At 35.4% G+C, this 12,093-nt stretch overlaps 1 protein-coding gene across 1 annotated transcript in view; it reads left to right on the forward strand.

Annotated features, from left to right (window-relative positions):
- LOC114338251 (receptor-type tyrosine-protein phosphatase eta) overlaps window positions 1-12,093 on the forward strand; it is a 113,154-nt gene that overhangs the window by 19,611 nt on the left and 81,450 nt on the right. Inside the window, exon 2 of the mRNA XM_050652549.1 lies at window positions 11,260-11,532. Within this exon, the coding sequence (XP_050508506.1) occupies window positions 11,260-11,532 (273 nt within the window). The remainder of the gene's footprint in view (window positions 1-11,259; window positions 11,533-12,093) is intronic.

The following is a 12,093-nucleotide window of genomic DNA, read 5'->3' on the forward strand; positions in this document are numbered from 1 at the left end:
AAAGCCACTGCGCATCCGCTAGGAAAAATATTCTAATTCGGATTTGTTGCACAATCTTACTCAAAAAGGACTCCTTTTAACAAATCTGTACTCTGTGCGTAAAGAGAGTTAAGTCCTAAAACACAGTTTTGAGATAAACGCGTTTAAAGTTTGCAATAATATGTTCGAGTTATACTTTTCCAGTGTTTACAAGAATGTATCCCTCAAAATACTTTTAAATACTTTTGATCAATTAAATGTTTATTTCTCTCAATAACATAATCAATAAAATAATATAAACAAACCATATAAGTATTATAAGAAAAATAATAAACTTGTTCTTACATGGACTTAACACAATTTGCCCAAATATCATAAACTTAACACGCTTTACGCATAACATAAACTATTAGAAAAAGCATAAAAAATAATATTTAATAATAATAATGGGGATTCTTAAGACCAAAGTAGCAGGTTTTAATAAATAATAATACAAGAACATTTAGTAGGACAAAAACTTGTGTTTATTCATCATAAACCAAGTAGGTAATAATAAAAAGTAAGTAAAATAGTATAAGAAATAAACAAGAATTGATATAAAAAACAAATCAATAATTTTTTTAGTTTTATTATTTAGTATTTACATTTTTTCCCTTCTTCCTTACAGTTTGTTTCGTTGATTTATTTTCTTCACAACTGTCATTTTTTTTGTGGTTTTCACATTTACTTTATTTTTTTTTTGTCTAGTTGCACTATCTCTTCATTTTCTTCATCAGGAATGTCATCAGTATAGGTATCCTCTGCTTCATTTGAGGTTATTAAGGGGGGGTATGGTTTGAAATATTTAATTTTTTTTATTATTTCAAATAAAAGTGCATACTTTCAAGAATACACTCTGAAAATTTCAAAATAATCGGAGTAAAATTACCAGAGATACAGGGTGTTGAATATCCCTACCTTCGACTCGCTTTGCCGCGACTTCGCGCCAGCACGCTTGAGCGTAGTGAGAAACGTTAAACAACTGTTCGCCTTCTCTTTTGTAGATTATTCCTCGATTCAAAAAACATATTCCAATGTGCATCACTTTACGATTTGGCAGACAAATAAGAAGATGAAGATACAGTTGTCAAAACTTTAAACGCATTTTTCTCAAAACTGCTTTTTCAAATGCGGTGGACATTGTAACTGAAAAACTACTAGGCCGATCTACCTGATATTTTGCACAGATTTTCTTTAGACATTTCATGAGGTAACAACGTCGAGATATTTTTCTGTTTTTGCTTATTTTTTGTTCAACAATAATAAATCTGTTGGTTTTCACAAAATTTTTACCAAAAATTTAATATTTTTGATTTCTGAGTGATACCAAAAATTCAAAAATCATTAAAAATAAAAAAACTCGACGTTGTGACCTCGTGAAAGTCATAAGCTAATAAAATCTTTTTGAATTTTTTGTTTCGTATGATCGAAAGTGTGTCGAGTTCTGATGTCCACCGCAAAATCCATTTTTTTGTGAGCTGCCTGTCAAAATTTGTCACCAATGGATTATTTTTCAATATTTTGGATTGAATTTTTTTCTAACATATTCTTTGAATTGTACTTAATATGCTTATTTAATTTAAAAATAAAATAATTCTACCATAGCTTCGAAAAAAATTCACAAAAATGTGCTTGATATGTTGATTTCAAACCATACCCCCTCCTTAAGTCTTTATAGAATTAGTAAAATATATGGAAGCAGGTTGAGGAGGTCATTTTTTCTTCTTAGGTATAGGATTTCGTCCTGGTTAACGTAAGCTAGGGGCCATTTTGCTAATAGTTTCTTTGCCTCTCCTTTCGAAACTAATGCATTGAAACGGTTGATTAAGGTCTAAGGAATTTTTATAGTAAATTATTCCAGGCTCGTTTTTGACAAAATTCAGTCACTGTACATCTCTCCAGCTAAAGTTGTTTCCAACAATATCTTTTTTTCGCTGCTGAAGGTCGGTTTTTAGCAGCTTAGCAAAGTCAAAGAAGCTATCTTGATTCATCTCCTTCACCACGAAAGGGCGTATCTTACCAGTGCTTTGTGTAAGTTCGGCTCAATCATAAGGATGGTGGAACATCCAGCAAACACTGTTTTATTTTTTTCAGTAAGGCAGTGTGATGTATCACACTCAATGTTAGTGTGGCCAGGTACTAAAAAATTTATGAATAATCTCTTTCAACTTAGGAGAATTTTGCAGGGCTACCATACACCTAGCTTTTACATGAATATTCTTGTTTTGACCACCACATGTATCTGAACATGGTCAAACTTTTCGCAACAGGCTTTAAAGCTTTAGAAATAAATTTGTATACACATGAGCCAACTCAATTAGCACCTCTGCCAGCTACATCTTCATGCCAAAGGTAACAGTAAGTTGTGCCATCACTGCAGTCGTAGACTGTTAGATTAAAAGTTCAAAGTTGGCGTTTGTAGAAGGCTACAGAACTATGCACGAGTGGAGTGGAAAGGCATTGCTGCATGTCAAATGTTAGAGTTTTGGTTGAATCGTTAACTTTTGAATTTTCTTTGTCTAACTGTTTAGACTCATACGCATACTCCGGGTTGTCAAGGTGGTCATTTTTATGTTTTAAAAATCCCTGGTTTTCATTCTCAGAACATATTTTAAGTTGCATGTCTAGCCTATCACATTTTCAACAGGTATCTATTTAAGGCTTTTTAATTTTTAAATTTAAGTTGTGAAACTCCTCGCAAAACTTAGTATAGCTTACCGGTTTTGAACTGGTTTCAGATAGGGTACGCTTGTATTCTTCATATTATAGTGACACTATCATCAAATGTGGAGAAATAAATTTTTTCCCACAATCTCGTCTTCAGTAGTGGCTTTCAAAAGCTGGGATTCCAATTAAAAATGATTTACTTTATTCCTTGCTTATTCAGTTATAAAGATTTTTCTAAAATTTCCTTTTTTATTCGGTTGGATTATGCCCGACGAGGATGATCTTTTCTTTTGAATAATAATTTATAGATATCTCCGACTTTCTCCAAATACTTTTAGTAAAATAGACAAATCAGCTTTAAAGGGCGCGCGGCGTACAGAGAGTCAACGTAATACTTATTAGTGTACAGTTTATTAAGTCGCAAAAATTGTGGGACTTAACACATTAAGCCTTCCTGTTTCTTAAATAATATTTAGCGTAAAGAGTGATATGTCTAAGTTCAGGACTTAACACGCTTTACACAGTTAGTATTGTAGCAAAACAATGAGTCACCAGCCGCAAGGCGTAAGCCGAGAAAAGTCTAGAGCGAAGCACGCTATACGTGGAACCGATGCGCAGTTGTTGGAAGGTCACACGATAGTCGGAGAGCTGGCTTAGCCCGGAATGATCGAGAATAACGACTAGGATATATAAGGCATAATTTTTGTGAATAGAGTTTAGTCTTAAGCTAAAGTTTGTAAAGTAAACTTGTATAAATAAATAATAAAGTCGTATATAAATTACGAACCGCTAGTTTTATTGTAATTAGAAGTAATTACACTAATCACGCTACAGTTGGTGTCGGTGTTCGGTTAACTTAGTGCGATATAAATAAGTGAATTACAGAGAGACTTTAAAAGACTTTTGAACTTTATTCGTCGGGAATAGTTAAAGTGCGTTGATTGTTCGGTATTCGGAAAGACTGTTAAAAGACATTTTGGAAAGTACGTGTGTGCCGACCAAAGATGTTGCTACAAGAACTTACAGTAAAACAGCTCCGTGAACAGCTCGAGGAACGGGATCTGGACAGCAGTGGGCTCAAGATAGTCCTACAAGCACGACTCGAGGATGTCCTCACGAAGAACGGAGAAGACCCAAAGACGTTCCACTTCCAGTCAGCAGAACAAGTAATCTTATCGAAATTAAAAACTGTTTCTGAAACGATCGATGAAACTTCTAAGATAAGCAACGAGAAATTTGAAAGTGTTTCTCAAAAGATCGATGAAACTTCTAGACAGAACAACGAGAAACTTGAAGAAGTTAGTAGAAGAAGCGACGAGAAACTTGAAGAAGTTAGTAGAAAAAGCGACGAGAAATTCGAAAATGTTGCTAAAAGATTCGATGAGACTTCTCAAATAATTAAAGAGGTCTGTAGGCAAAACAACGAAAAACTAGAAGAAGTTTGTAAACAGAATGACGAGAAATTTGAAGAAGTTTCTAGAACATTCGATAAGATGCAGAAAAGTGTAGAGACCGTAGAAGAAAAGATCAAACAAATAGAGAGCATGATAACCGATACAAAAGTACAACCATCAGTTAATGCAGCAGCGTTAGATCCTGTAGTGAAAGATGAACTACCGAGAGACGAAACGTCGCATAATATGAGATTCAAATTACCACCATTCGATGGAAAGTCCTCTTGGTCCATATATCTTAGACAGTTTGAAGCTATTGCGACCGCCAATCATTGGACCGAACAAGAAAAGGCTGTTTCCTTGACTGCTGCTTTACGAGGTGATGCTGCAGATATATTAAGATCAATTCCTAAGGGTCAAGAAAATTGTTACCAGACCTTGTTCACTCGTCTAGAAAAACGCTATGGAGATGCCCATCTACAACAAGTATACAAAGCCCAACTGCGAAGTAGAAGTCAACGAGCAAGTGAGAATCTGCAAGAATTTGAAGCAGATGTGGCTCGTGTGGTGCGGTTGGCTTATCCGGAGGTGCCAGACAGCGTTTTAGAAGAAATTGCGGTAGATACCTTTGTCAATGGGCTGGAAGATAGTGAACTACAGAAATCTTTACGACTAGCAAGACCGAAAGTTTTAGATGAAGCACTTGCTATTGCCTTGGAACACGAAGCAGCTAGCCAAGCTTCACGAAACAATCGAGTAATAACCGTGGAAAAAGGCGATAAGAGAAAAGATGAACGTTTGGTGGAAATGGTACGGAGGGTGATTCGTGACACGATGCCGAAGAGACGCATGAAGAGGGCTGGAAGAGTTGGTTCAAATACAGATGCTTCCTCGATACGGCCATGCAGTGAAAGTTGTAATCACCGGCTTAAAGTAGATGAACAGCTTTGCCCTGTGAGACGAACTACCGTCGTTAATGAGCAATGGCAGCCACAACAGTTACAAGAAGCCCAAGAAGACGATCCATGTATAAAAAGAGTATTGGATTGGATGCGTCGAGGTGAGAGACCTAGTTGGCAAAACATTAGTGCATGTAGTCCGGAAGTCAAGGCCTACTGGAGCCAATGGAATTGCCTGATACTAAAAGATGATCTTCTGTACAGAACCTTTGAGAACGATGATGGTACAGAATCTAAGCTTCAGTTGATTGTACCTAAAAGTAAAGTGTCAGAAGTATTGCGTCAGTTGCATGGCGGTACATCAGGTGGACACTTTGGTATTACGAAGACTCTGCAAAAGGTTCGAGAACGGTTCTATTGGGTGAACTGTAAAGATGATGTAAGAAGATGGTGCCAGAAATGTGAACTGTGTGCATCCGGTAATGGTCCAGTTGGTAAAAAGAGAGCACCCATGAGACAGTACAATGTTGGCAGTCCTATGGAAAGAGTAGCAATCGACATTGCAGGTCCATTTCCAGAAACTGATGCTGGAAATAAATACATCCTGGTAGCCATGGATTATTTTACGAAATGGACCGAGGCCTATGCATTACCAAATCAAGAAGCTGCTACCGTTGCAGAGGTACTTGTTAAAGAATTCTTCAGCCGATTTGGTGTTCCCTTGGAGATCCACTCCGACCAAGGGCGAAACTTTGAGTCAGCTCTTTTCCAAAACGTTTGTAAATTGATTGGTGTCAATAAGACCAGAACAACACCCCTGCATCCTCAATCAGATGGGATGGTCGAGAGGATGAACCGAACGATGGGTAAACACTTGTCCAAAGTTGTATCTGAACATCAGCGAGATTGGGACCAACACATTCATTTATTCCTGATGGCCTACCGCTCGGCCGTGAATGAAACTACAGGTCAAACACCAACCTGCCTGATGTTGGGTCGTGAAGTTCGTTTGCCCTGCGACCTAGAGTTTGGCTGCAGACCTTCCGAGGAATATGTTGCAGGCGAAGAATACGTAGACCGCCTGAAGTTACGAATGAACAACATTCATGAACTTGCCCGACAACACATCCAGATAGCCAGTGACAGAATGAAAGATCAATATGATTCTCGCTGCAAGAATGAAAGCTTCGAAGTAGGTGATCTTGTCTGGCTTTATAATCCACAACGTCGTCGAGGCCTGTGTCCTAAACTGCAAAGACAATGGGAAGGTCCGTATGAAGTTAAGAAGAAAATAAATGACGTAATATACAGAATTAAGAAGTTGCCAAACGGTAAACCAAAAGTTATTCACATAAATCGTCTTGCACCATATGCTGGCTCCAATGAAACAGAAGAAGCCCGAGTCCTCCAACAGGAAATGAAAGATGCCGCACAGCCAAGTTTTAAGGAATTTATGTCAAATTACGCAGAAAGAAAGAGTGCTAGATTCGGCGTGACCACAGAAGTTCAGCAAGATCTGTTTGGTGTTCCAGAAAACGTCTCTCTAGCCCACTGTGTTGCCCAAGACCTCAAGATGACTAAAGGAATCTCGTCCGTATTCAATAGAAAGTTCGGCCGCCTGGACGAGTTACGAAATCAGCAGCCTAAAATTGGAAGAGTACTGCGATTGGAAGATGGTCCTCGATCTTTGCTGTATATGGTGACCAGGAAGTCTTATACGGACACGCCAAGCTATGAGAACATATGGCGTGCTCTATGTAATTTGAAGAAAATCGTGTGTAATTATGACATCAAAGATTTGGCTTTACCAAAAATAGGCCATGCAGTAGAAAATCTGGATTGGAAGATTGTGAGAAGCATGCTTGAAGTGGTCTTCAGAGAAACTGGCGTACGAATTACTGTGTGTTGCATGAACCCGAAGATGTCGGATCCTTCAAAGACAGTAGACTGTTATTTCTTCTTGAAGGGTGTATGCAAAGCTGGAGAGTCGTGTAGATTCCGCCATCCTGGGCCTTCATCTAGAGTTGCTGATCGGGACGCTCAGATCTTAAGAGGGGAGCAATGTAGCAAAACAATGAGTCACCAGCCGCAAGGCGTAAGCCGAGAAAAGTCTAGAGCGAAGCACGCTATACGTGGAACCGATGCGCGGTTGTTGGAAGGTCACACGATAGTCGGAGAGCTGGCTTAGCCCGGAATGATCGAGAATAACGACTAGGATATATAAGGCATAATTTTTGTGAATAGAGTTTAGTCTTAAGCTAAAGTTTGTAAAGTAAACTTGTATAAATAAATAATAAAGTCGTATATAAATTACGAACCGCTAGTTTTATTGTAATTAGAAGTAATTACACTAATCACGCTACAGTATTCATTGTTTTTCATTTGTGTAAAATGTATATCTCAGTTTAGGAATGGAATTGGACTTGACAAATTATACACACATGTAGATATCAAATTCTAACATACAGATAGTGTATTGGCTAATTTCGACCATTTTTGGACTTAACTCGCTTTACGCACAGAGCACAGAAATTTGCATGTTGCCAGGACCAAAAGGTGGTCAAAAATTTTTTAAACTTTTTTTTTGTTTTTTTCCTAAAATTATTTTTTTTTCATGGAAAAAACTTTTTTAGGTTTTTTGGATCATTCCAAACAGAAAAGGTCTTTAGTGCCTTTTTTCTAAAAACGATAGTTTTTGACATATAAGCGATTAAAAATTGAAAAATTGCGAAATCGGCCATTTTTAACCCTCAAAAACTATGTGAAAAACTGAAAATTTGAATGTTGCTAAGGTAGGTAGATATTCTTTAAACATCGATTGATGAAATCCCTAAGAGTTTTTTGCAATACAATATTCAAAACTCCTTTGTTTTTAATTGCTAATCAAGCGTGCGCGACACTATTTTCCACCGACAGTATGGTGCAAATAAAAGGAATAAATTCGTTATTTCGTAAACCGGTGACTTTAAGGAAAAATCCCGAAACAGGTCGATTTTTATTTTTAAGTTATGATATTGTGGCATATATGGTATACTAGTGACGTCATCTGTCTGGGCGTGATGACGTAATCGATGATTTTTTTAAATGAGAATAGGAGTCGTGTGCTAGCTCATTTGAAAGGTTCTTCAATTCTCTATTCAGTAATATAAACATTTATTTAATTATTTATACAGGGTGTCCAAAAAATTTTTATTAAATTAAATTATTTGACAAAAAAAGAAGTAGAAGGACACCCTGTATAAATAATTATGTAAATGTTTACATTACTGAAAAGAGAATTGAGGTACCTTCCAAATGAGCTACCACACGACCCCTATTCTCATTTAAGAAAATCATCGATTACGTCATCACGCCCAGATGGATGACGTCACTAGTATACTATATATGCCACAATATCATAACTTAAAAATAAAAATCGACCTGTTTCGGGATTTTTCCTTAAAGTCGCAGGTTTACGAAATAACGAATTTATTCCTTTCATTTGCACCATACTGTCGGTGGAAAATAGTGTCGCGCACGCTTGATTAGCAATTAAAAACAAAGGAGTTTTGAATATTGTATTGCAAAAATCTCTTCGGGATTTCATCAATTGATGTTTAAGGAATATCTACCTATCTTGGCAACATTCAAATTTTCAGTTTTTCACATAGTTTTTAAGGGTTAAAAATGGCCGATTTCGCAATTTTTCAATTTTTAATCGCTTATATGTCAAAAACTATCGACTTTAGAGAAAAGTCACTAAAGACCTTTTCTGTTTGGAATGATCCAAAAAAGCTAAAAAAAATTTGTTCCATGCAAAAAAAATAATTTTAGGAAAAAAACAAAAAAAAACGTTTAAAAAATTGACCAACTTTTCATCGTGGCAACATGCAAATTTGTTAAAAGGGGTCCTTTTTGAGTAAGATTGTACAAAAAATCCGAATTAGAATATTTTTCCTAGCGGATGCGCAGTGACTTTCTGGACTATTACTACTCCAGAGAAACAAGCAAAAAAAATACCCTGTTCTAGACTTCAAAAATAATACAGGTATCTGTCAACTTTTTTAGTTATTATAAACCTATATGGCAAGAAAACCTATCTGTTTCCTGCCAAGAATTCGGAGCCGCTTTTGATTATTAACAATTTAGTGCAAGAAACGCGATTTTTTTCGATTTGTTGCACCCTATTAAAAAGCCAAAATATATTAAAGCATATTAAAAAGTTGACATAAAATTATAAAATTTGATATTTTAGAACACTGAAAAAATTCCATTTTAATTAATAGTCTACTCTATGATAAAACTTTAAAGTCTTTATCTTTAAAATGAAACTAATTATTATTTTATAATTATTGTAAATAATCAATATTTAAAAATCTTTTTATCTAATCGTCCCAGAATAACTACACTGCGCGTCAGAGAAAACGGGTACCCTAAAAAATAGGTCATTTTTGATGTCTCGTAGCTCCTAAACCTGTGGTCCAATTTAAGTAGTTTTTTTTTATATGTTATAGCCTTATTCTTTAACAATATCGCTGTAATAATATTGTTGCTAAACAGGTAAATTTTCATTGTATATCGGGTGTACGAAACAAACTGTGTTTTTTTCTCAAAGTTCGCAACACCCTGTGGAATATTCTAGCATTTATAAAATATTGAAATTAAAACCCAACTATAGCCTCAAGTTTTCTTAACATTTTGTTTTTTGATTCATTCGCTTATGTTGGATAATACAAAAGTTAGGTACTTTAACAACTAGCCATGTCCTTCATCAGTACAGGGTGTTTTAAAATAACTGCGACAAACTTTAAGGGATAATTCCGCATTAAAAAATAATGACAGTTTGCTTTATAATCGTATGTCCGCATATGCTTCGTTTCCGAGATACGGGATGTTGATTTTTTTTACAAACTAACAATTTATTTATTCAAACTGGAACATGAAGTAAAAACCACTTCTATGTAAAAGGTATATTTACTAAAAATTTTTAGAATCCCAATGGATTCAATAAAATGAGTTCATCAGAACGTTTTCAAACCTATCGGTCCATCATCAGTGATCTAAAATCAAATAAGTAATCCCACTATTAAAATTAAAAAGATGGTTGAAATTGTGAAAGTTAAAAAATGTGGTTATGATTACTTACTTGAATACTTGCAAAATAGCCCCAGAACCAAACAATGGTTGTGATTATAAATAAATCTACATTATGTTGAAATAAATTTAAAATGGCTAAACGCCGATGTTAAAGGATTAAACCTCTGGGAACATGGTGAAACTCTACCCGAGGACCCAATCAACCATCTTCGGGTCCTCGGGTAGAGTTTCACCATGTTCCCAGAGGTTTAATCCTTTAACATCGGCGTTTAGCCATTTTAAATTTATTTCAACATAATGTAGATTTATTTATAATCACAACCATTGTTTGGTTCTGGGGCTATTTTGCAAGTATTCAAGTAAGTAATCATAACCACATTTTTTAACTTTCACAATTTCAACCATCTTTTTAATTTTAATAGTGGGATTACTTATTTGATTTTAGATCACTGATGATGGACCGATAGGTTTGAAAACGTTCTGATGAACTCATTTTATTGAATCCATTGGGATTCTAAAAATTTTTAGTAAATATACCTTTTACATAGAAGTGGTTTTTACTTCATGTTCCAGTTTGTTTAACTATAAGGTATACAGCCAATCCAGGGAACTACCCCCTTTTTAGTTTAATTTATTTATTGCTTTATAACGGGTTGGGATATACAAATAAAATTTGGTGGATTTGAAGACGTAGTTATTGCACATTTTTTGCAGGGGCGTCATTTGATAGGGTCAGGGGGGCATTCCCCCCCTGACCCTGAAAATGACTAAAATTTACAAAAAATAGATCAATTTTGTATTATGTTTGCATATAAATGTACTGTATATATAATGCTTGCCCCCCCTATCAAAATTTCAAATGACGCTCCCGATTTTTTGACATACAATTAAGAAATTTATATTCACCATCGGCGCGCATATTATGGGTAACATGACCGATCATCTTATCCGTATGGGCGTATGCACGTCAATGGTGAATATAAAATTATTAACTGTATGTCAAAAAATGTGCAATAACTACGTCTTCAAACCCACCAAATATCATTTGCATATCTAAATTGTTAATCATTTTTAAAAATGGCTCCGAGCTCTTGGTAGGTTTTCTTTCAATAGGTCTACAATAACTAACCAAAAAAGTTGTTTTCAATAGTTAAATGTTGATATTTACACTGTATACTACAATTATTCTATTTTTATTATTCCAGATCCGTATGCACCTGTTCTATACTTTGACAATTATGAAATTTTATGGAATATAAAACCAAAACAAGATTGCGATATAGATTCTGTGAATTTGACATGTGTGACAAAAGATGATGAGTATTCTCGGACATTCGACTCAACTGTTAATTCTCTTAATGTATTGGATGAAAAGATAACTCAAGGAAAAGTATACTCTTGTGAAGCTTTCTTGAATGCTACCAATGGCGCTACTTCAGAGAAATCTAATACATTACAGCTGCCCCCAGGAACACAACGTAAGTATAGAAGTCACTTTGCTGCAAGACTTAGGTCCTTTAAACATTTTCACGTTTAGTTATGAAACGATACCAAGGAAATGCGAGAGTTTCGTCCTACCCCATATATCATAGCATTTTTATTTTTATCCATTCTGATTGCCATCCCAGTGTATATTAGATCGATTATTTCATTCATAGGAGATTCTGACCAATAGACTACAGAAATAAAAATTACAGCGATTATTTCATTCATAGGAGATTCTGACCAATAGAAAGCTAAAGTGATAATTTTTGATAATATCCTGTCGTCAAGTATATTACGTAAGATGCCCTTCGTTGCTACGAAAAAATACATTCAGTGACATTAAAGACAATTATGCCTGGTTGCACCAACAGATCTTAAGCTCCAGCTTAGCTAAGCTCTGCTTCCCAGATAACACAAAGACATCTTAAAGAAATCTAAAAGATAACTTACTAAAGACGTTTTAGACGTCTTAAAGATGTTTGGTATTTCCGGAAAGATATCTATACGACGTCTTAAAAGATGTACGGATGTTACGAATCCTTACATCTTAAAGA

This window comes from Diabrotica virgifera, chromosome 1, assembly GCF_917563875.1.
Source record: "Diabrotica virgifera virgifera chromosome 1, PGI_DIABVI_V3a".
Classification (NCBI taxonomy): Eukaryota; Metazoa; Arthropoda; class Insecta; order Coleoptera; family Chrysomelidae; genus Diabrotica; species Diabrotica virgifera.